Genomic DNA, 26,107 nt, shown 5'->3' with positions numbered 1-26,107 from the left:
TTTTCACTCACTGAACCAATACATTCTTATTGTTTAAGCTAGGCTCAGCTGAGGTTTGTGGTACTTGCAACCAACGTTTCCAACTGCCCAACTGCCACATGGTGTGTCTAAGACAATCAGGGTGCATATCCATCTATTTGTGTGTAATCTAATTGAAAGGGCATATATATATATATATATATATATATATATATATATATATATATTTATTTTGTTTTTTTTCCTGAAAAAGTACTTGTCTCAAGAGAAACAGTATTTATTATACAGAGCTTTGCGCCACAACCTCTAGTCTCTAAAGTTTTTTTTTGAAAGCACTAAACAGTACATTCAATAACTAGGTGGGTATCAATAAAAGAAACTAGCCAGGTGTCAAATGCAGCATATTTTAATTTGTTTCAAATAAAGCAATATATGTATATATATTTTTTCAGAAAAACACCAGATGTTAAATTCTACAAAAGCGCATGTGTCCTCAGCAGATCATGTTTGTCTGATTATTAAGAATTCTTTTTTTGTAACATTAACTCTCTAAAGACAATCAATGGACTGACATCACTGCTACAACATAGGTTGCTAACTGAGCCTCTGATCTTCAGTCACATCTTGATTTTGCTAACAATGAGTAAATACTGCCTGGCTAAAATGCTGCAAAGTCTTGATGAGAGAAAGCATCAACAGATCAAGCAAAGCCATGAAAGTTATGAAGCAAGCTAGAGCTGATTATTAGAATTAGTAAAAATGATTAAGAGAGGATGACACAACCATACAGGATTTGTATATTCTGATTGACTCTCTTTTGGCAGCGAATTGGGTCAGCACCTCGGGCAGGGAATCAAAACTGAGTGGAAACTGCTCTTTTTCCTCCTAGCTCAGGCCACCAACGTCACAGCCGGGACTGAGAGAACTGCTGCATCTGTGGAAACTTCTATTCTTGTGGGGCAGAGATTGCACTGTGAAACCCTACCGACACTACCCCGGAAGGGCCTGGCCTCCGCGGTGTCTGCAGCGTGCTGCCTTCGCCGGGGCTTTTCAGAATGGGCCGGGGCCTCGGGGGTCTTCATCCCCAAGGAGGCCTCTTGATTTTTGGCACCGCCTTTGTTTTTGGGCCGGAAGCCGTTGTGCGGCTGTCTTCTGTGTTCGTGGCGGTTGTTGCCCTTTCCCAGTGGATCGGCTTCATTCCCACTGCCCTGCGACTTGGCAGGCCCATTTAGCCTGTTGTTATGATACTGTGGATTAAATCTCCGTCTTTGGTTAGAAGATCCGTTCTACCAAAAAAGAAAAGAGATAAGTATCAGATGCCAGCAAGCCACAGATGACACCAGTAGACATCAGGGAAACCAAATCTCTAGCCACAGGTAAGTTTTTTTTTTTGTGTTTTGTTTTTTTTTTAATACACCAGAAGAATCAGAAAACATGAAGATGAGGTCAAGCAGATAAAATTATTAATCTTTAAAGAACAGTGGACTGTTTTGTAAGTGGAACTGCAAGAAAATGATGTTGAAAGAGAGGTTACAGAAGCCTAAGACAGACAATTCAAAAACTGGGTCAAATAAAATTCATAAAGATGCTTAAACTATAGCAGAATAAAATAGAAGCCAGGGGAAGAGTAATGATGATCCTGTACTATGGAGATTTCTGAGACATTCTGTAGAGACTGAGAGGGACAGGAGGCACAGAAATTGTAGACAGAAAAAGGGCGGGGTCCCTTGCCAAGCCTCACTCTCAAGCCCAAAGTGAGAACTTTATATTCTTGTTTTCCTGCTCAAATGTTGCCTTTTCCAAAACCACCGCTGGCCCACCCCACCCCACATCCTGTACCCATCAAAATCCCAGGCTCCACTGGCACAGAGCAGAGAAGAGGAGAAGAGGAGAAGCAGCTGCACGTCGGAGACTGCAGTCTGAGTCGGAGAGAAGCAGCTTGACTTTAGTGGGACTGCTTGATGGCAGGACTTCGGAGAAGAGTCCAGCCGGAGACGGCTGGACTTCAGGGGAACAATACGTTCTCACTCCATCCCCATTTTCCAGCTCTCCCTCCTGCTGAAAGCCACTTTCATTGGCAATAAAATCCCCCGTGTTTACAATTTGTTCATATGACCTGATTTTTCATGGATGCTGGACAAGAGCTCAGGATACAGGAAAGTGTCACACTGACCCTCTGCCTTCATGAAAAAGTAGAAGGTTTATTGAGCTGTTAAACACTTCAGCCATCCTTGAACTGAAAAGCTAAAAGAGCATTGTAACGCATGCCTCTGCGCTCCAGGGGTCACGGGTACCACCCCAGGCACTGCTGTGGGACTGCAGGGAGTTTTGATCCTGCAGCGCCCAAAAGTGCTTGCTCTAGCTCCTGCACCTGCTCACCTGCATGCTCTCCCTCCCTCAAGGGGTTGAGAGCTTCAGGCTGAGTAAATGAGGCATCCCTGTTGCGAGGCCTGCGAAGGGGTCAAGGAAAATTTCCTGTTGAAAACCATGCATAGGAATTCTAATTACGTAAGTGAAGAAAAAGCAAAATTCTGTAACTTTTCTTCTCTAAAGTAGCTTTTCTAATTTATTTCAAAACAAATATCTTTATAGTTAAGAAATACTATCTTGGACAAATATAGGGGTGAAGTGCATCTGGCAGGTCTTGGCGGCATGCAGAAATAAGGTGTATTTTCACAGAGGTAATTCGTTGTTTTTCTAAACTTTCTGCAGTTATAAGCAAATAAATTTTGAAGCCTCTATTTAAAAATCATTCCTTCAACAAATCAGTGGCCAGGAACGTAAATGGATGAGTAGTAAGGATGCAATGGATTAAGCTCCTGTGCAAGGGAAAGATTTCTGAACTCCTCGAGGTCAGTAATAGCCAACACTCACTGAGTGCTTACCAGGCACTGAATGGGGTTCCTCACCATGCACTACCTCATTTAACATCAGAATCACCCTCTAAGATAGTTGCTATTATGTGCTTCATTTTATAGATGAGGATAAGGAGTTTCAGGGACTTGCCCAAGGCCTATCTATAGTTGGGAAATGGTGGAGCTGTTCCCACTTTATATACTGTCTCCTGACAAGACTCTTAAGTTGTAACATAAACATAAACCTTTTTTGAAAATCAAACCTCTTATGAAAACATGAAATTTTATGAGTTACAAATATATAAGGTTCTTAATTTGTGCACTGTGACTGGATGGTATAGGTTTACGGCAGACCAACCCCCACTAATTCAGAGCCTAGAGCAAGAGTACAAATGTAGGTCCATACATCTGTTAAAGGAAAATAAATCTTGGGGCCCCCAAATCACTAAGCTAAAGGGAAATGTCAAGCTGGGAACTGCTTAGGGCCAACCTGGCTCCCATTCTATTCAAAGTCACCCCTCTGCTCACTGAGATAAATGCGTATCTGATTGTCTCATTTGGAGAGGCTAATCAGAAACTCAAAAGAATGCAACCATCTGTCTTTCATCTACCTAAGACCTGGAAGCCCCCTCCTCGCTTCCAGTTGTCCACCTTTGCCTCCAGTAGTCCCACCTTTCCGGACTGAACCGATGTTCACCTTACACAAATGGATTGATGTCTCCTGCCTCCCTAAAATGTACAAAACCAAGCCGTGCCCCACCACCTTGGGCACATGTCATCGGGACCTTCTGAGGCTGTGTCATGGGTGCATGTCCTCAACCTTGGCAAAATAAACTTTCTAAGTTATCTGAGACCTGTCTCACATTTTCGGGGTTCACACACCATACGTCTGAATACTGTCTTTTCCTGCCTCTGGCTCCATCCCACATTGTAAGGGGGCCTTGCGCACACAAATGCAGACATTCCAGCCTGCACACCTAAGCATCGCCTCCACTCCCACCCTTCAGGCGGATGGGTGTGAAAACTGGCTGTGTCGTTTGTCTTCAAGATGATGTATACAGGAAAGTGGTCCAGGCAGATCCTGTGAGCAGGCTTGGGCCCACGTGGGAAGAGAAACCCAGGATCTCGAGTACTGACTGGCAGCATGCTTCAGAACAAAGAGTGTAGTTTCCAGTGGCCCTGTTTCCTTGCTCTTTCTGACTCCTTATTCTGCAGAGAGGGCCATGGCTGCAGGAGGGTCAAGAAGGTTACTTGAAAACACAGCACCCAGTCCACAGGCCCTTCTTGCCTGGGTCTACAGTGTTCTCACTTAGATATCTGAGTATATTTCAACTTACATGAGCCATTAGCTAAAATGCTAAACCAGAGAACTGAAAAAGTATTTACATGGATGGTACTTAATCTGGCCTCCTTTGTTTTTAAACAAATTATGAAAAAGGGAAATAGACTAAATTTTAGACTTGATTATTAGCATCGTCTTTAATAATGAACAGAGACCCAGGCACGGTGGCTCATGCCTGTAATCTTAGCATTTGGGGAGGCTGAAGCAGCCAGATTGCTTGAGCCCAGGAGTTTGAGAGCAACATGGTAAAACCCCATCTCTACAAAAATTATACAAAAAAAATTAGTCAGGCATGGTGGCACGCACCTGTAGTCCCAGCTACCCTGCAGGCTGAGCCTAGTGGACTGTTTGAGCCCAGGAGGTTGAGGCTGCAGTGGGCCGATATTGTGCCAAAAAAAAAAAAAAAAAAGAACAAAAGCTGTGAAGATATATTTAGACTACAAGGGAAAACAGATTTGATTATTATCTTTAACTAATGAGATTATAACATGCGCCTTGTCAAAGTGCTTTCTTACAGCTCATGAAGACTTCAGGGCCTGAGAAACACCTGTCAATGTCATTAATAAGAATTCTCAAAGGCCAAGACAACAAAACCCGACAAGACACCTGTTAGAAAACCAGCATTTTAAAAGATTTACAAAAAAAAAAAAAAAAAAGACTTTTTCTTGGAGATAAAATGTATCTTTATAGCATAGCATGTCCAACTTCTATATCATCAGATCCATTTTTTTTTTTTGAGATGGAATCTCACTCTGTCGCCCAGGCTGGAGTGCAGTGGTACGATCTTGGCTCACTGCAACCTCCACCTCCCAGGTTTAAGTGATTCTCCTGCCTCAGCCTCCTTAGTAACTGGGATTACAGGTGTGTGCCACCATGCCTGGCTAATTTTTGTGTTTTTAGTAGAGACAGGGTTTCACCATGTTGGCCAGGCTGGTCTCAAACTCCTGACCTCAAGTGATCTGCCCATCTCGGCCTCCCAAAGTGCTGGGATTACAGGAGTGAGCCATTGCACCCGGCAGATCCCAATTTTTTGTTAATTCTCTAAGGATAAGGGGGAAATCACCTCCAAAAGATATAGTGGAGAAGCAGAAGGAGAGAAGGAAGATTGTTCTTTGGACACTTGTGTTTTTAGACGTCACAGTAGATAAGAACAAAGAATGTCATTTTGAAATGTATTCTCCTTACTGAAACCCCAAGAAAAGACTGCACTAACTTTAGCCTCTTATTGATCAGCTAAATATCAGTGGGGATTAAAATATCTTAAAAAACAAATGCCGTTAGTGGTTTCAGTGGCCAGGTTCCAAATCTTGTTCCCAAGTCTCTGTGGGTCCCTTCCACATATGGGCTGGTTTTGGGGCCCCAGGGATGGTGGCAGTCCTAGTCATGAGAAGAGCCGTGTCACCTGGGTGGACTCTGCTCGTGCGGTCAAGAGTGTAAACAGGCCACTTCCTCCACACGGGAAAGCACCTGGGAGGCACGGACGAGGGCAACCAGGGGAGTTCCCAAGAGGCCAGCTGGGCAGTGCTGCTGGGTGGGGAGTGGCTGAGGGCAGGTGGCAGGAGCCTGAGTGTGACCCCAGGAGGCCCAGAATCTAGTAGCTGCTGTTTCATTCCTCTGGAAACAGGTTCCCCGCCCCGGCACCCTGCACCAGTGTCTGCTTACCTGCTTGTTGGCCGGCATGGCCTGGTGAGAGGGGTCGGTGGTGCTGGGGAGACTGCTCACCATTTTGGGGTTTGCTGCTTTGCCTTCAGAGGGCTTATTGTGAGTGGAGGATTTTCGGGAAAAGTTACTCTGTTTCCCAGAGGTTGCTGCGTGTGCATTCAGCAGAGGCAGCAGGGAGCTGCAGGGCGTTCTTGAGGAATAGTTGTTCTTTGGATGTGTAACTGCAATAAGAAAGTGCTCAGTGTTATGAGCTGCACCTCCAACACTGCTGCCTCAGTAACCCATTACGAAGCGCTAGAAGATGAAGAAACTGGCCAGGAGCTCCACAGAAACATTAAGAAAGTTTTCTTTTGAAAGATGTTATTTGAAAGGGCACCTTGGTGCTTAAGAGAACAACCAAATTTCTCTTGTGGGAATCACTGAACTGTGATTACAGCATAATCATCCAAGTTGGGAGATATTTGTAGGAAATAAGACATATCTGAGCAACTTAAATATTATTCTTTAGGTCAAGAACCACCAAGGGAAAAGAGATAATGAAACTTCAAGGTTCCCTCTCTGGCCCTGTCTGCAAATGCACTCTGCCTCGTAGATCCCCCATTACCGAACCCATTCTCACCTCCCTGATCAGTTCCCTGGACCAATTGGTACTGCAGACACAGAAAGATTGGGAGCTATGTGGACACTCTGGCCTGTCAGATCCATGATGTTCTGAGAGCTTGGGAATGGGGTGATGTTGGATGTTAGGAATTCTGTTACTCTGGGTCAGGCATATCCCCCAAACACAGGGCCAGGCCCGCCAGCCCCTAAGGCATCTTGTATATTTCATTAGTGCTCCATTATCCCACCTTTAATCAGCCCTGTTTTCTGCAGCCTCACTGCAGATATGCACCGCTTCCAAGGTTACAGGCAAGGCAGGCTGATTAGGCAGACACCCATCAGAGCTCAGGGCTCAGGGCTCAGGGCTCAGGCAGGTCTGCTCAGCGTTTTTTATGACCATTTCTGCTGGTTTTGAAAGTGGTGGTTTCTGCTGGGATGATTTCTACATGATTACACTGAATCGGAACTGGAGGGAATCAATTCAAGGATAAAGCCACTACTTCCCTCTCACAGTTCACCAGAATCTGACTGCCAGCTAGACCTTTCTCTGATTCTTAAAACTGTCACCAATTTTTGAAAGCAATTTTGTTTGCTCCCTTTGTTGGATCAGATTTAATCCCAGAGTTCTGCTAGAGGATTAGGCGGGATCAGTAGCGGTCATAATACAAGAGAAATGGAAAGGTCAGGGATGCATCTCCAGTCCCTTCAGTGTATTGGGAAGGTGTGACAGCAAGCTGGGGCTGTCCAAACGTGACCAGGAGATTTCTGTGGCTCCTGTGCTCACCAGATTCAGTTTCAGGGGGTCATTATTGTCTGCAGATCAGGGACCACTATTTCCGGTTCAGCACCTGTGGATTCTCAGTGTGCTCGCAACAAAGCTGAGAAGGAAGGGCCTTTGGATGACTACGGTGTCTTTCAGAATGGACACCTGGAATTTGGTAAGGGACCATTTTCTCCCACTAGATGGCACTTGAAATGCTCAGGAGGAAAGGAGGTGAAGGGGCACCTCTCCATCACCCCTGAGATCGGTGACAGGGCGTCACTCAGCATCACTGTCTTGCTCATTGAGGGCTGAAGTGGAAAGGAGGGTGGGGCAAAAGCTGGGGATAAAGAATGGCAAATAGGTAGATTCTTTCATAAGGAAGAGTACAGGGGGGAATAATTTTTAAAAATGCAGTCAGAAAATCAAATAATTGGCAAGGATGTGTGGACAAGGATGCTCGCAGCAGTGTTAATTAATTAATTAATTAATTTTTTGAGATGGAGTCTTGCTCTGTTGCCCAGGTTGGAATGCAGTGGTGTGATCTCCACTCACTGCAATCTCTGCCTCCTGGGTCCAGGCTCAAGCAATTCTCCTGCCTCGGCCTCCCTAGTAGCTGGGTTTACAGGTGCCTGCCACCACACCCAGCTAATTTTTGTATTTTTAGTAGAGATGGGGGTTTTACCACGTTGGCCAGACTGGCCTCGAACTCCTGGTCTCAGGTGATCAGCAGTGTTATTTTAATGGTGAAAAACTGGAAGCAATCTAAATGCAGCAACCAGAAGACTGGTGACATTAATTATACTTAGATAAATGACTGGTTAAATATATTGATATGAAAAAATATCTACCATAGATTGTGAAGTGATAAAAGCAAATTATATTACTATATATGTATGCAGTGTAGTATAGTATAGTTAATTATATCATAATAGGCAGTGCAGCCAAATCTTAATTTTTCAGCTGACTGCGAGGCTGTGGGTTTCTGCATCATTCACTAGTCCTCTCCTCCTTGCGGCCATCCTTAAAGCCGCTTCCGTGCTCATTCCCACCTCCCCTTGTGGGTGGGCTGGTGTGGGGGAAAAATATAGCAGCCAATTTTGTTGCACATTAGCTGCTCTAATTAAGGCTTAATAGGGAACAAGACTAAAGCTAATGGCTGAGTGAAGTCTTTCATTATCTGTAGCCTCACTCAGCACAGAGAACCAAGGGCGGAGGCTCAGGGCACTGCTGAGGGGCCCGTGCAACAGCTGGGCCCTGCACAACAATAACTGATTGTTCCCTGACATGTTAGGAAGACTCACGCTCTGCCTAATGAGTTTCTGTAGAACCAGGGCTGTCTGAAATCAGAGAAGCAGTTTAACTGGAAGTGCTTCATAAAAGTTTGCAAAAGGTATAAACTAGTTGACCTGTTCTGTTCCACTTAATAAATCCTGGGGAGTTACTGATGGGCAGTGGCATTTGAAGACTCTAAGTTCAAATCTCAACATTTCTGGTGACTTGTGTCATAAGCTTAGATCATTAAATCTCTTTAGACCTCACGTTAGTCCCCTGGGGGGACTGCACACCTGACATTTCCAATAGCAACTCCAGATAGCACCAAGGTTACTCACACAAAATTATTTAGCAAGTAGGCAAAACTCACTTTCTCCACAGAGCATGATTTGGGCCTTCAGCTGTTCGATGTCACAGGAGAACCGGGCAGCTTTCCCGAGCTCTTCATCATATTTACGCTCGCTGACAAAGTGCTGGAGGAAAGAGATGGAAAGCAGGAACCCCATGATTACAGAAATGACTGAAGCACCCTGTGGATGCGTTCACTCTGCTCTTCCGGTGTCACGGCAGTGCTGACCTGGTGGGGATCTTTCCAGCCCTGCTGCTGGGAGGCTCCACGCTCAGTCTTAGTCCTGACCCGGCTAGGGAATGATCATCTTCCTGCCTGGGGAATATGTGAGGGGCCTGTGTTTCGCGTTTGGGCCTACATGGAATGTGTGTCTGACTCATCTATTTAAGCTTTTAGCACCCCTCGCCCTCCTAGTAATTTTCTGAATTGCGTTCTGGCAGGGTCTTCTGGGTTTGGCCACGTGCCTGCTAAGGTATTAACCATCAAGAGAAAACATGTCCTCCTTCCTAGACCCCCATCCCTATTTTAATAGGGAACTGGGAAGTACACAAAGCCTTTAGTGTCTGGAAGATATTACTTTAAATGGCAGGATTTCAAGTGGTGTGAAAAGAAGTGAGAAAGATTATTTTTCAATTCCTTTAAAATTAAGATCTATGTGTAGAAGACAACGGTGAGAAATACAGAAATAACTGACTCAGTCTCTTCCTGAGTTTACCAGGGAGTTTAGCAATGGCAAGGAAAACAGATACCATTAACTACAGTACAAGGTGGAATGTGGTTGGTGCTTTAGGAATATAAAAGAAGAAGAAATTATTTCCTACTGAGGTCTATGGGGAAAGAGTTATGTAAGAGGGAACATTGAAAAAATCATTGAACACTTACCAGGCACTGGCCAAATTCTTACCAGATAATCTCATTTCATCTGATCACGGTATTACGAAGTCAGTACTATTATTACCTCTGTTTTACAGATGGGGGAATTGAGGTTCTAAGAATCTAAGAGAACACATAACTTATTCAAGGTCACAGAAATAGAAAATTTTGCAGCTGGACTGCTTCACTCCAAAGCCTGTGCTACTAACCATTTTATGATGGGTGGGATTTTGATAGGCAGAAATGAAACTCGGAAGATGAGTTGATTTCAATAGACCAGGAAGCTGGCAATTTTATATTTCTTACTTGATGTTCTAACAAGCTGGGATTTTCGTAGAGAGAGATGGAAGTCGGAATATACATTGGAGTCCAGTTGTGAATGTCTTTCTGAGGGGAAGGAGATAACTGCTTCGGGAGTTTAAGGCTGGAGGGAGACAGTGTAGGCAGAGACTAGTGAGGAGGCCACTGCAATTGGCTGGGTGAGAGGCCACAAAGGCCAGAACAGAGAAGGTGGAAAGGCCACTGACACCCTCAGCACCCTCGGGTGAGGTCCTCTTCCCCATGGGGCCCGCTTTCATGCCCAACCAGGAGGCAGAGAGTTGAAAAGTCACCTGCCACTGCCTATCATTGCCAAGCAGTTTTATGCCCCAATTTGCAATTTTACTTTCAAAGGTAGCAGCAGCTGTGTCTTGCAGCCACTCTAGTTTCCTGGAAGTGGGTATGAAGCCGGAAGGCGTGTGTGTGTGTGTGTGTGTGTGTGTGTGTGTGTGTGTGTGGTATACTGGGTGAAAAAGAGGATAAGGGGAATTTTAAAATTTCTTCCTATTTTGTTGTAAACACTTACACTTGCCCTCCTGGTAACCATTTCCCCTTCTGGTAACTGTACCCTGATGCAGTTTCAAAGATCCATAGTCTTGGTGGGTCTGGCAATCAAGATGTCACACGCTCTCTGGGCCAAATGATGGACGTGACCCAAGTAGAGGCCAATCAGAGCCTCTCTCTTAGGGATCTGAGCCAAGTGGGGTGGTACAGGGCTGATGGTCCCATGACAGCGTGTCTAGTGATTATTTATTTTACCGGACCCACCCCAGTTCCTACCTAACTGTTGACCTGAGCTTTCAGATAGTGCCCTGCTTTGGTGAGCTATACTCACATCCTTTCAAATTCTACTTGTCCTTGAGGTTAGCCAGGGTCAGTTTCTGTTGCTTGTCAATGAAGGAATCTAATAAATACGTATTTATGGATAGTATTCTTAATACGAATGCAACTAAACTACAAAAGAATATTAGGAAAGAAATCTCCACAGTCCGCATGCTTTCTAATCTTCACCGTTACACTACGTTCATGCTTCGCGTGTGTGTATACATCTCTGGATGTGTTTATATGCATACCTATAAATCACAATGTGTGAAAATAACATCCCCCATCCCAGCTATAATTCATGGTCAAGTTACTTTATTTGGGTCGGTCTCTACTGACTGACAAAATAGCTTGTACCTCTCCTTTGGATTTACACATTTCTTCAAAGCACATTACACTTAAACACAGTGATTATGGGGGTCGTCCCCCTTCTGTGTTCTCTATTTCCACCCTGTGGAAGAGAGCTGGGTGTAGATGTTAGATCCTCAGAGAGCAGAACTCTGTGGATGCAAAACAAACATAATGGGGATCAGCTCTCTGGCTCAGGGTTCAGGCTGTGATATTTTAGAACTGACCTTAATTTCTGCCCTGAGTTCAGCCAGCTGCATCTCTGCCATCTGACTGGCGAGGTCAGTGAGTCTCTTCAGTTCTTCTGCTTTCTTCTGACGAGCAGTCAGGATTTCCACTGCCAAATAAGGAGGAGTCATACATTAGGGCCAGAGATTGAAACATATTAAATAACCTAATTTCTTGGAATCAGTTCTCGCTCCACAGACTGATTGCTTTGTTGGACCATGACTATGTTTTCTGAGTTGGTCATGGAGGCGGGTTCACCCTCTGTGCCTATTACCAACAACCCAGTTCCTCCTGTCCTCCTCCACCAATCCCCAAGCCAAACACAGTCCCTTCTGATTCACTGTACATTCCCACTCTACATTTTCTCCACTGGTGTAGGACCTCACTTACGGAATTTAGACTTTTGAAGTTTGTTACTCTGAACAACGATCTCTGAAAAACAACACTTATTAAAATCCTCTCCGAGTGATACTGCGAAGACAGGAAGTCCACTAAGCAGAAATCATTCTATATGTGCTGCACTATTAAACTTTAACAGCAGCAGCCCTCTTGAACTTTAACACATACTCACTTAGGGTCACTAGTTATGTTATTGGAATCTGACATAAAACTCTAACTTTATTAGTTTTTCTGTGAGCCAAAAATGTCTCTGCTTTTGATACTCTGCAGATATGTTTCCATTCAGCAAAGAAACAGAAGTTCTACCCCAGAGTGTCTTAGGTCTTTCTATAAGTGTCCCCAATGGAAAAATTTCGAGAGTGAGTTAGGCCAGCTAGAACTAGATTCGTGTGAATTTTTTAGCACCTGCACACATAGAGAAGACACTGGGGAGTACTCTGGCTCCAACATTTTCCTACATCTTCAGATGAACTAAAGGTTCAAATAGATGTAGTAGCCTATCAGTTAGTTTGTGTCTGTGTGTGTATACCCGTGTTTCCCAAAAGATTATGGTGCTCAGAAGCAATCAATACAAACACACAGGATGAGATTTAAATATGAAGTTGGATCTTTCAATAGATAGACTTGGGGCTCTCTAATTTGACTCATATGAATTGCCTTCATTTCTTCGGGACAAGCATTTTGAGTTATAAGAAAAAACGTGTTCATCTAAGATGACATGCATGTCGGAATCACATTCTATGCTTGGCTGAACAAGGATCAACTGCTTTATTAGACCAGATTCACAGCACACATGCAGAGCCAAACAATATGATTTCTGATTTTAACAGTTCTTATTATACAAAATATCAAAAGATAGTCACCACAAAAGCCCCAAAAGAAGTACAGAATCCATCAAGAGTTAAGATTCCCTGCAAATCCAAAACCATTCTTTAGACAGACTGAAAGGCATTTCTTTTTTTTCTTTTTTTTTTTTGAGATGGAGTCTCGCTCTGTTGCCTAGGCTGGAGTGCAGTGGTGTGGTCTCAGCTCACTGCAAGCTCTGCCTCCCAGGTTCATGCCATTCTCCTGCCTCAGCCTCCTGAGTAGCTGGGACTACAGGCGCCCGCCACCATGCCTGGCTAATTTTTTGTATTTTTAGTAGAGATGGGGTTTCACCATGTTAGCCAGGATGGTCTCAATCTCCTGACCTCATGATCTGCCTGCCTTGGCCTCCCAAAGTGCTGGGATTACAGGCGTGAGCCACTGTGCCCGGCCCCAAGAGATTATCTTTTTATGCTGATATCAATATTGAGATGTTAATAATTAGTCTATAACTCATACAGCTTTATCATCTGCCAAACTATGCTAATCATGCTTTGATTATTTAACTGGGGCTCCTCCTGGCCCCATTTACAATACCATGTGGCTGGGCAGACAGATCTGTGCCTAATAGTCTTCTGAATACAGAGGAGCTAGTGAAAAACTTGTCTGGATGATGAGAGTGAAAGGAAGTTTCATCTCAATGTAGACAACATATTGCTAAATGATGTCTCAGGACACCCAGTTGGACCAAAGGTCACAAAAAGGTGGCTCACTATCATTTTCGGCCAGAGTACATATGTCTTGTTTGGTCTACACATTACATTTACAAATTCATTGCCCACATTTAAAAATCAGAAGATTCCATTTGAAAGCTGGCTCTCTGGCATCTCTTAAAGTACTGGAATTTCTGGCCATAGTTGGTCAACATTCTTACATGGTGACAAGTGGCTGAAGCCAAGAAGCCACTACCCTCTTTAGATGGAGTTGGGTGCCCAGTGTGCCACGGTTTCTCCCTGCCCCATTTAGCAAATTAATGTTACCCATCTGTTTCCTGCGAGCATCTCCAATCACTCTCGGGACTACGGTGTGAACTGCACTATGTAGTTCTTTGTGTCCATGGCACCTACTGCCTGCTTGGTACACAAGAGGTATGCAATATGCTTGCTGAGTGAAGAATTCAATGAATGAATTAATCTATTACTTAAAGGGAATATCTAAAGAAGGATGGAAGTTCCTTTTCCACAGGGGTCACTTAAGACTGTTTAGGATCCATACCTTTGATTGGTTATGTTATTTGTTTGCCATTATAATTCAACATATGGATGGGACTAACATCTGCAGCATGAGAAAACAATTCAAGCAGGAAGATGAAATGAGGTACGTTCTTCTTGCAAACTAAAATAAAAAAATTAATTTTGTGCCAGGCGCAGTGGCTCACACCTGTTATCTTAGCACTTTGGGAGGCTGAGGCAGGAGGACTGCTTGACTTAGGAGTTTAAGACTTGCCTGGGCAACAAAGCAAGACCCCATCTCATCAAAATAATAATAATAATAATAAAAATCTGAAGGCCCAGACTTGAAAAGCAGCTAGTAAAGGGGTCATTAGACCCTCAGTGATGACAGTCCAACAGATCTGACTTTTCTTCATGATCAGTTGTGACACTGGTGACAATTAGGGGTCATTGTTCTTTTTGATTAAGTAGAACTTGGGCATTCATACCAAACAAAGGATTTTGTAGACATAGATATAAATGGGCCCTAAAATAGGAATGCAGGTGCAAGATCACCAATAAATTCTAAGTTTACACTCATGCAAATGTGCATGGAAACGAATACTTTGCATCAGCAAGTGTTGAAATGCATTTTACATATAGTCTCATTAACATTTCAAAGTCTTTCATTATGAACAAAGCCTTAAAACTTGAGATCTAAAGCTAATATTCTTTGGCTGGAGGGGGTGAACATTTTCACCTCAAAAACATCAATCACACAAACAAGAAACAAAAACAGATCAGATCTTAAGCTTCATTGATCCTGTAATTTACAATAGAATAATAAGTATGTTTTGGAAGCACCATCCTTTCAGAAATCTGTAGAGGAAGACAATTCTGTACAGCTTAGGTTTTCACTGCATTCAAGACTTAATTAATATTATGTATGTATAAACAGTATCTGGTATGCTGAAATCCATTTTCTCAATAGGATTTATAAACGCCTTCAAGTTTTTGAAACACATTGGAAGCTTGCTCATATTATCTGAACCATAGAAAATCTTAAGGCTGGCCGGGCACGGTAGCTCACGCCTGTAATCTCAGCACTTTGGGAGGCCAAGGCAGGCAGATCACGAGGTCAGGAGATCGAGATCATACTGGCTAACATGGTGAAACCCTGTCTCTACAAAAAAAAAAAAAAAAAAAAAAATTAGCCGGGCGAGGTGGCGGGTGCCTGTAGTCCCAGCTACTCTGGAGGCTGAGGCAGGGGAATGGCATGAACCCAGGAGGCAGAGCTTGCAGTGAGCCGAGATCGTGCCACTGCACTCCAGCCTGGGCGACAGAGATAGACTCCATCTCAAAAAAAAAAAAAAAAAAAAAAAAAAAAAAAAAAAAAAAAGAAAAGAAAATCTTAAGGCTTCTCAAAACAATAACCCTAAGCAGAAAATACGCTCAAAATCCCAAGGTGGGGGCCAGGAGCCAGAGAAGTGGCTCTTCAAGCACAAAGTATTTTTTGAAATGCTTTTTATTCCTTAAAAATTCTCGTGAATTTTGCATTCTACTTCATAATTTGTGTTACTACAAATTTACAAAGTCACGTTTTCTTGCCATATCTCTAGTGAAATTGACACCTGTGCTTACCTGTGTATAAACATGAAGTTTGAGACCCTAGCACTACAACATGCTTGGTTTCTTGTATTATAAAATCTGTGTAGGAATTGATCACATATTGTAGGGTTATTGTGGAAATACATGGAATAACATACGTGAGGTGTTTAGTATAGTACACTCAAAATGCTAACTCTGAATATTATTGATAAAGTGAGATCTCTTCATCTAGAATATACTTCCTCTTTTTTGCAATTACATGAATGTTCACTAATATCGGTTCCCACAGTCTACAGATACTGATTTATTTACAATAACACATTTAACAAGTATTTATGAAGTACCTGCAGTATTCTCAGCACTGGGTTAGGTGCCATGAGGGATTTAGGAGCTTCTGTTATAATTGAGGAAATATGGTTTATAACGTCTACAGGAAATGTAAAGTGTGAAAAATACTCTTGAGACCACAGAGAACCAAGTTAAAGTCGGTGGTTGTAAAGACAGTACTGTAGTTAGTGGGGAGAAATTCCATGGTTCCTTCTATCTGTGGAGAAGACATAATGTGGATATAGGCTTGTCATTTGAGAGATGCAATAGAACCCCTGACCTCCATTTTTTGATTGTAATATGGGGGGTTGGGGTAATTTACTAATAAGAGCTCTTCTCTTTTTGCACACATATTGTGTCAGGCCCTGTGCTAAGTGCCTGACATGTATTTTTTCATTTTATCTTTACAATAACTACTTGAGATGGATATTATTATTGTTGTTGTTGTTGTTATTATTATTTTTAATACAGGGTCTCTCTCTGTTACCCAGGCTGGAGTGTAATGGCATGATCCTGGCTTGCTGCAGCTTAAACTCCTGAGCTCAAGTGATTCTCCCCTCTCACCCTCTAGAATAGCTAGAACTATGGGCACATGCCACCACACATGGCTAATTTATTTTTTTAGAGATAGGGTCTTACTATGTTGCCCAGGCTAGTCTCAAACTCTTGGCCTCAAGCAATCCTCCTGCCTTGGTCTTCCAAAGGGTCTGGGGTTATATGTGTGAGCCATTGCCAGGGCCTAAGGAATATTAGACTTTGAGAAGTCAACAACATGGTTCAGGGACACATAGCCAGTTAGAGATGGAGGCTGGACTTGAACTCAGTTCTGCCTGCCTCAAAGGCATACAAATGGGCTTCCCCTGGGCTGAGGGTAGTTAAAAAACCAGCACCTGCTGTGCCAATTACTGAAGTTATGTGAACCCTGTCAGCCAATCTAGCAGTTTCAGCTAGCCTGAAAGCTTGGTGAGTGCAGGCTCTACATTTGTCTGTTTGCTGTTTATCCTGGACACAAGGAAGCCCGTGTATTTACTGATTGAATAAGTTTTTAAAATGAATGCTCTCCAGAGATGCTCCAAATTCCACAGGTCTTGGCATCAAACACTATCATATTTCAAGAAGGAAAAATGAGTATATGAAACCCGAGGTCTTTTGTTGACCTCTAAGAAAAGTGATGATGTGCTAGTGACTTTCTATTTTGGTTCAAGAAGATCATTTGTGTCTGTGTTGGTTGTTAGCATTTTTATCATTAGGACATGCAACTGAAGTAAGCTATACTTGAGAAGTAGGGAAAATCCCAAGTAGTGTATATTATCTACTTTTACTGAAGATATCAACAAATTTCATAAGAATAAAATAATTTCACAATCAAAGAGATTGTTTAAGTACCTAAATAGTCCATAGCTTCACCCTGGATCACATTAGTTTCATTTAACAAAGCTTGATGTGTTTCAGGATTCTAAAATGTTGCTTACAATTACTTAGATGCCTGACTAAAGGAGGTCTGAAATGAATACCAAAATAATTTAGAAAACTGTGTAACAAAAATAACGATAGCTATTTTCCATAAAGTGACACTTGAATTATGGCTTAGGTCCAGACAAGAAAAATAGAAAAGAATGAAGAATCTGGTCTGATCTTTCATTCTGGCAAAAGAAAGACATCACATCAAAGGTAAAGGGATTTCACTGAAATCTGGTTAGGGGCACAGACTGCCATTTATCCAATTCAGCTTTGGGTAAAGATGAGGAATTTAAAATGCCCAGGAGACAAGGATTGTAAAACTAAATCCCAGCTGAAAAATATGGTCTTAGGGGCCCCATTAACACAGCAAACTAAATTCAATAATAAGAGAGGGCCTTGCACATTCACTTGTGGTTTGATGTTGAATCTGACTGAGTAATCTTGTCTTTGTTGAAATTTCCAACTCATAAGCCTCAGTCTATTTAAGATGGTAATTCTTCTCTACTATTCAAGTAACTTTACCACAGTGGAAAAGTTTAGAAATCAGCATAAAGAAAATAAAACAAGTCAAACCCAGAATGTTAATATTTTACGTTAAATTTAGGATTAAGTTTTGCAATGATCAAGATAATTTGAGCATGTTCATTATTTAAACAGAGAATTTGGTACATTAAGCAAAGTGATTTGTGATTTTCAATTTAAAATATGGAATTGATTTTCTTTTGCAGTTTTAAGTTGGCAGGTGTCAGTGTATTTGATGAAGTTCATGAACACAACTGGAGTATTTTAAGACAACTGTGTTTAGTGTATCTTTAATTTTGAATTATTAATCTTATAAGAGTTGCTTAAAAGCTTAGGAACACTTTGCTTGTTAGGTCTGTGAGTTTGCCTCGTCTGACGAGTGAAGTGCTTAAGACAAATTAGATATATTAAATTTATATATGTAATTAAAAATGTTGAGGGGAATTTAAGTAATTAAGTTTCAAATGGGACTACTTTTCTAGGAAAATTTAATATGATAAACTTAATTGAACCTAAAAAAGAACTAGTAAAAATGATGATGAGATTTATAAGTTTTAAAGAGTTAAAATTGTCTTAAAATCTAACACTAAATTCAATGTCATTTTAAATCCAATTAACTATAAGTTCTTTATGTGCACAAACATCCCTTTGGACTTTAGAAAACTCAGCTGACACCTATTATGTACTGAGTGTCCATCCTGCCATGCACTCACCTGTATGAGGCGAGTGTTACAACTATATCCTTTTGCCAGATGATGTAAATGAGGCTTCCAGGGCTAAGTGACATGCCTAAAGTTACAGAGTTCATGAGCCAAAATTTCAGTATAAATTTTAGGACCCTGCTCAGAATCTGGTGTCATTGTCAGTCTGACCTATGGATTGCTTCTGATTGGGAAGCTCCTAATCAAATAACCATGTGTCGTCTACTTACTGGCTTCTTCTTTAACTTTATCCATTTCTGCCATTAATGAAACTTCTTTGTCAATGATGCTGGGGAAAAACAAACACAAAAACAAAAGCAAAGAATGCTTAATCAAAGATAAACTTTTAGTAAGCACTGAAAGCAAAAGAAAAATTATTTTCATTAAACAAAATACAAAATTACCATAAATATTTCTATGCTACAATGCCAGCAGTACGCTCTGCCTCTCCAAAATATGAGGCAACATGGAAGGGATGTTCCCAAGGATTACATAGTGACATCTGCTGATTAAATCATTGTCAACGAACCTAAAAAAAAGTCTTTTAGACTTTCAGAATTGTGCTGCTTTGAATTTAAATTTGGGAATATTTTTGTCCTATGCATTCCAAAGTTCCAAAACAATATAATAAGTATTTGAAAAGCTGGCACTTAGGTCCTTAAGAACTGTAGTTCCCAGTGTCTCTGTGCTCCACCCTGAGAGATTCTGGCTGGGAGGGAAGGAGATGGGCCCAGTTCTGCTGCAGATGGTCCTGGGACCATACTTTGAGAAATATGATCTGGGCCAATCCATCCACATGCTCAACAACATGAGTCTCTGCCTTTCTCATTCTCCCGAGTAAGCATCTCAAGGTTCTAATGAACTTTTTCTCATATTTCATTTATTTTTTGGTTAGTCGTTTGAAAAGTTATTATCTGCATAAAGCTAACAATGATCTGTCCCAAAATTTGCCTCTCTCCTATCCCATCCCAACTCCCAGTTCTCTAGTTCCCCTCCCAGAAGTAATGCATCATGACAAATTCCTTATATGTCCTTTTACAGGTTTTTATGTAGGAAGGAGTGAAGAGAGGTTTCAGCAAAAAGGCAGGGAGCTGTGCAGGGTGAAAAGCCTGGGGAAAACCCCCAAGGTGGGTGAGCACAGATGTCAGATTCTCTTTATATTTTTAGTTTAGTCATAAATATTTAAATATGTATCTTTAAAATATAAGGACTTTTGGGGACCACAATCATTTACTATAACACCTATACAACATTCACAATAATTTAATGTTTTCAGATATCTACCTAGTATTCAAATTTCCCCAACCATACCGTAATTTTTTTTTAAATAGTGTGTTAAAACCAGGATCTAAACAAGCCCTGTTCATTCCAATTGGTTGACTGACTCTTAAATCTGTTCTAATCCAGAGGTTCCCTCTCATCTGTTTTCTCATCCCCTTTGCAATTTATTTGTTGAAGAACTTAGGTTGTTTGTCCTGAAGAGTTGTGCAAAGTCTGAATTTTGCTGATTACACCTCCATGGTGTTATTTAGCCTGTTCTTTTGTATTTCCTATAAATTTGTTATTAGATGTAGACATTTGATTAGATTCAGGTTTTATTTTCTTAGGAGGAACACTTGATAAGTGTATTGTGTCATTATGTGTGTGCTGATGGAAGTATACGATATGAACTACTCCACTTGAAAAAAAATCACACTGAATTTCATCAAATTTCTACATCTAAAATGGCAAGTTTATAGGAAATACAAAAGACATCTCTCTTTTTTATGATCTTAGCAGCCACTGTTGATCATTGCCTAGATTTATAGGGTTTGCAAAATTGAGATATTCACGTTCTATCACTCCTTCTTCATTTATTTCCTGGAATTCCTCCATAAAGAGAAACTTTATCAATTATTTGGTTATCCTGAAGTACAGTTTGTATAGGTAAGGCAGGATGAATGCTTGATTCTCCCCTTTTATTTGTTTTCAAAATGATAGTTGGTTCCTTAGCATCCTTCAAACGTAATCAAGAAGTTTTTTTGCTTGTTTGCATATTTTAATTATACATATTAATTATAAACTCATATTTAATGTGCTTCAATACACTGTTATCATCTTTATTACTCTCAGATTGTTCCATCACATGGACTTTTTCTTCTCCATCAGATGTACTTTTGCAATTTAAAGTGTGTTGAAAACTTATTTCCTCTGAAAAATTCTGCAGTTATTTGTCAAGGTAAGAAGTGACTTCTGGGATATATCTATAGCAGTTTGGGGGCTCCTCAACTAGATTGTGCAACCTAAATGCTTGAAGAGTAAAGGACTGTGCGCTGAGGAACTCAGCTCTTCCCAGCCAGGAAACCCTAGTGGAAAGGACTAATTGCACAGTGCATGGCATGTGCTCCAGAACTGGGCTCTAAGCCTAGTCCCTCAACTGTAGACAGCATCAGTCAGCCCCATGACACACATGGCTTACGGTCACTGGATATGATTACTTTGGTGTAATGAACGTTATCAGGATGCCTGTCCGTTATCTATTGACATTACATAGGTATGTCAATGTGTTTTAAATATAGGCAATGTACAATAGAAAAGGTGTACGGTGAGAAGGAACTCTTTACCCCATCTCTGCCCCAACTTACTCAGTTCCCCTCCCTGGAGGTCTCCAATGTGACGAATTCTTGCATTTCCAGAGACTGTCTATGTAATCAACCAGCATATATTCAGTAATTGTATGAAATGACAGGTTGAGTCAATAGGCTTTGTGCTCCTGTGATTATGAGCTTCTCTGCCAAGTTCACAAACAGAGCCATGACATAGGCAACTGTGTGTGTGTGTTTTCGTTATTTACAACCTTCTTAGAGAGGGGCACTTCTACCTTACTTTAGAGAAACAAAGACTGTTCAAGACATGCTGCTGGGGAGATATGGGGAGAATCTACAGATGTGGAGCCACAAGCCCAAACTACAAATATATGGTTAAGCTACTCTGCTTGAGGACATGTTTTGAATTTTTATCCCTTACAGAAAGGGAAGAGAGAACAGAGAAAAGTCAGCACGACGACATTCTTTGTGGGATTGCTGAGATGGATGTGAGAGGACCTGCCAGGACTTACCGGGGAAATAGTGAAAAGCAGATAGAGAGGAAAGAAAACGACGATGGCAAGAAGAAGAAATTAAGATTCCCTTCCCTGAATCAACTAGAAGGCTTTATAGAGTCCCTGGGTTTGGACAGCATGCCTAGCACACACTAAGGGAAATAGCTGCATGTGACACAAGACTGGCATGTCCTCAGATGCCCAGTGGAGGGGAGAGGAGGAGAATGCAGGCAAAGCAGAGGCCCTGGAGGCTTGGGAATCCTCCCGCCTGTGTGTGAGGTTGGAGGAATGGTGTGGGCAAGGGCCTTTGCTAATTTCTTTATCAGCTACAAGACCATCGTACCACTCTTGCTGATCAAATTTGTTAACATAACTTTGTGCCCAGAGAATTTACAAGATGGACATTTGGGGTATAATACATGTCCCCAGGTCTAACACATATTAAACAAAGCTGGGCATTTATATACAATGGTTAGTTCAGGCCTTCTGGGCTAGCAACAGGAGGGAAGAGGGTTTACACAATAAATTGTTAATCTGCTTAATGCACACCCTTGAGGATGTGAAAGAGCCTGTGAAGTTGGCATCAAACCAGGCTTCCATTCCTCTGGGTATTTCCATAGAAGATCGTCCTCAAGCATCGTAGTAATTCAAGCTCTGCTATCTATGGGTGGCTGCTTTCAAAACTCATGTGCACAAAGGCAAGCCAGTGATCTCTGCTGACTCAGGACCCAGCTTGGAGCTGATGAACTGATGCAAACCAAGATCAGGGGCCAGCCCAGGGCAGATAAACCCAGCCTGCCCTTGAGAATCTCAATGTGTAGACCTGAGGGTTCCTTAGGTTTTGCTTTCTAGGCAGTAGGCTTGTCAAGCGAAGAATAATGGTGGGAAGTGGATGTGGAGGAAGTAGTAAAGCCAGCCTGTCCTTTGGCAGGCTGTCAGACAGCGAGGAGCCAGCCTCACATCAAGCGAGTGCCAGACTAAAAGAAGGTCAAAGAGGAAAGACCGTGCCTAAATCCTTCTAAATGCCCACAAAGCTGGGGTGTCTGGGTATGTCACATCCAGTTTTGGGAGTAATTTCATCGGTGCCATTTCCATGATCTGTGGAATCTTCTTAGAGGTACCAGGACAGAGATAGACATGTGTGGACAGTCAAGTGCGGCTTGACAACTCTGCAGGCTGGGTAAGGACAGAGGGCACTTGGCAAAGCCCTGGTTTGGAGTTACCATTTATAGAAGGAGGAGCGAGTTCCTTGGAGAGCAATGACATTAAGGAGTTGATGAGTCACAGAAGAATCACAGACAGTATCATGAACCACATTCCTACTGTGGAAGCTGCAAGGTCACACACTTGCTTTCGAGGTACACCTCTGCAGACACATATCAGCACTCAGTTGCCTCAAAATGTGAGCTGATCACAAGGAACACTTTCTGAGTGCAGATGGTAGGCCAGGCACATTAGGTAGAGCGCCAGTGCCTTCCTGGAATGATCTTATCTAAGCTTCCTGACATCCCAGGAGGAGTGAGCCTGGCTTTCTCCTTGCCACAGGGGCTTGAAACAAACCCTTCCCTGCCTTGAAGACAACTCTTCTGCTTAACCTTGTTTCTCTTCATTTAATCAGCTCTGATCCTCCTTCAGGTCTTTGCTTAATCGTCACTTCCTTAGAGAGTTCTGACTGAGTTTTTAAAAACTTCTGTTCAATTTCATGATCTTAGACTATTATGGGTTGCTCAACAAAAATTTCTTGATAGTGATGAATATAAGGGAAGACAACATATTCATTTTTCTGTGGCGTAACAATAATGAAACTTACTAACTAGTACATTGTGGTGCCTGCACATACATCACATTTATGCAAAACTTTATATAATTTTGGTCACTGAAGGAATTTAATCATTTGAGACATAAGCTTATGAGTAAAGGTGTCATGATACTTACCAAACACACAAAGTTTGGCTGAGTCAAAACAGACAGTTTGCAAACTGTGATGGTTTAATTACTGAAATTTGTTCTCCCACCACTGATCATCTGAAATGCTAAGTTCTGAATGTTTTTGCTTTTCAACAGTGATCCTGAGTACTTGACAGAAATACATAACTCTTTAATTGGCTTTCCACTGGCCACTAAAAGTTTTCTAAATGGTTGGGTAAAGCCCTCTGGAGGGCACCAGGCACATCGAACGTGTTCTACATAAACAGAGCTCCCATAAAATCCACGCGGACCTCACATGTTTCAGACACGCCCTTTCTCCTTCTAAAAACACATCTTCTCATTTTAGCCAAACTGCCTGGATAGTAAAATTTTATTTTGTTGCCATAAAAAAGCTTTTATTATCAAAGCAATAAGGTGTAAGGAGGAGATTACCATGGTAAAAGACTTTACAGTTTATTATATAGTTAATCACAGAGATAAAGTGTCATTTTATAAAAATGTTTCCACTGTCTTGATTCTTTTCTATAGAGGACTGATGATAACAATAATGAAAAGAATCAGAAAGCCTCTTTGGTAGTAATAGATTTATCATTTTCTGCCCTGTGAAAGGCTCTTTAAATTTGGAGATGGAGGCATTGAGTGACAAAACTGATTCATTTGGAAGCTTGGGTGAGTCATGTCGGGCCCAATGTTCTTCAAAAATAAAGATGCCACCATAGAGAGGCAGCCACAGGACCATTAATGTGGTTGATAAACTGTAGAGCAGAACCTGCTGGTAGATACTGAGGAATGAAAGCAGAATTTCAAAGGGGAGGTGAAGAACTCAATCTGTAACAACAGCCAGAGTTAGATGTTAAAGAGTTAAAACCAGGCCACATTCCATCTTCCATGCATTTGCCTCAGGGAGATTAGAGTGAGAGGAATTGCTGGGGACCATCTGATCCCAGACACTTTTGCTGCAGAACCTTCTTGTGGGGAAAGTACTTCAGTTGGAGCTTCCTTAACTCATCATCTGCCAAGCTGACAATTGCAGGATGGGAGCATGAGGAGGGAGGCAGGCCCAACAGGAGGGGCATGCTGTAGAAAAAGAAGGCAGGAACTGCTGGGGAGAAAGGATGCTAATGAATGCTAATGAATATTTCAGCCTTCCTGGCCTCTACCAAATAACATAAAGCATGCCAAAGACTGATAAGCCCTACAGCCAAGCTTCTCTACGTAAAGAATTTCCATTTCTTTCACTAAAAAGAAAAGAGTGCTATAAAATCATCTCTCTCCACTATGGGCTCTGTTCCTTCTTAATGCAAAGGAGTAAGAACTGTGACCAATAGTTCTAACAGTCCCTGAGAGGGACATCAGCTGGGCTGATAGCCTAGTAGTGCCCACTGACCACCACGTGGGCCTTGAGCTGGGAAGCTACAGTTGCCCCATACTAGCTAAAAATGAGCATCTGTACCCCTTCCCTTGCCCACTAGTTACAAGACAGGAAAACTTCCTTTATACATTTAAGGCATAATGTACTGTTCCCATGAGTACCATTTCTAGTCCAACTCCCCAAGTATTACCAGCAATTCTTGGGCCCAGGGCAAAGCTAGTCAGGGGTTTCAGCTCACCAATTTCTCAACTGTTGCAGCTGTCAACAAAGATGCTTCCCTGGCTTGACAGTCACAAATGCAGCAAGACTGTATGGTTCTTTATTCCCAGGGTCAGGAGGCCTGGCAGCCCTAACTGCAAAGGGCACTCACGCTCTTGCACACTGCCAATTACCGGCTCTTCCTTGCTGTTCTGCTCCCCATCCTGTCCTCTCTCCTGTACCCTCTATGCTGGTTACTGGTGTCATCTCTCACCCAGTGTCCATGGCTCCTCTTCCTTCACTTCCCACATGGTTACATCCTCTGAAGTCTACCCCAGAAATGTCTGTCTGTCCCATGCACCTCTCCACTTCCACTGACTCTTATTTAACCCTGAGCACATTATCAAGTCCTTGGCTATTTGTTGTTGTTTATTGTTACACTGCTGGAATTCCCGGGTCTGTCACCTTCCACTCTGTATATATTTGCATTTAGGTTTTACAGCAACCTGAATTCTTTTCAAAACTGGAAAATAATAATAGATTTTTTTTCTTAAATGCAGCACTGGTGACAGATTGGTCCTTCTAAAGATTTCTAGGATTTAACAGTGTTATTTGGTAAACATATAAAACCCAACATACATGTCCACAGCATGTGGACTGGGGTTTAGCACACAACCCTTTGAAAGACTGCCTACTAATCATGCCCATCCAGGAAATACAGTGGGGGTGCCTCAAGCATGAACCACACTCAACGTACAAAGCAAAGTCAAAATCCATCTGACTGTCAATGAACATCAATGACTACACCCAATTGCCAATCAGGCTGACATTTTATTTCTACTTCTTTTATGAGAGGCAATACAATGTGTTAATATTGCTTAGTCTGCATATTTTATGTTGGAATCATACAATGATTTGAAATCACGGTTAATAAATTGTTCATCGTACTGTCTGAGGTGCATTTCTGGAATGAGACACACAGATTTAGTATAAAGACTAATTCTCAACATTAATAATATTTTGGAGTTCTTCAAAAAGGACATAATTAATTTTAAAAAATACACAGGGATTTCTTTTTCTTATTG

The 26,107-nt window shown here is 41.9% G+C and overlaps 1 protein-coding gene and 1 long non-coding RNA gene across 31 annotated transcripts in view; one reads left to right on the top strand and one right to left on the bottom strand.

Annotated features, from left to right (window-relative positions):
* Nucleotides 1-369: 369 nt before the first annotated feature.
* The window catches only part of SPATS2L (spermatogenesis associated serine rich 2 like), a 171,167-nt gene continuing 145,429 nt past the window's right edge, over nucleotides 370-26,107 (bottom strand). For all 30 annotated transcript variants that reach the window (XM_065525850.2, XM_074009657.1, XM_005573861.5 and 27 more), the window contains 5 exons: nucleotides 18,675-18,733; nucleotides 11,411-11,520; nucleotides 8,844-8,946; nucleotides 5,839-6,059; nucleotides 370-1,265 (listed from right to left, as the gene is read on the bottom strand). In XM_065525850.2, the coding sequence (XP_065381922.1) occupies nucleotides 870-1,265; nucleotides 5,839-6,059; nucleotides 8,844-8,946; nucleotides 11,411-11,520; nucleotides 18,675-18,733 (889 nt within the window). In that variant the 3' untranslated portion in view covers nucleotides 370-869. The remainder of the gene's footprint in view (nucleotides 1,266-5,838; nucleotides 6,060-8,843; nucleotides 8,947-11,410; nucleotides 11,521-18,674; nucleotides 18,734-26,107) is intronic.
* Nucleotides 1,228-1,982, top strand: LOC135966593 (uncharacterized). The gene is made up of 2 exons (XR_010580020.2): nucleotides 1,228-1,355; nucleotides 1,834-1,982. It is a non-coding gene; the product is annotated as an uncharacterized lncRNA (long non-coding RNA).

Source organism: Macaca fascicularis, chromosome 12, assembly GCF_037993035.2.
Source record: "Macaca fascicularis isolate 582-1 chromosome 12, T2T-MFA8v1.1".
Classification (NCBI taxonomy): domain Eukaryota; kingdom Metazoa; phylum Chordata; class Mammalia; order Primates; family Cercopithecidae; genus Macaca; species Macaca fascicularis.
This window is presented reverse-complemented; position numbering and strand designations above follow the sequence as displayed.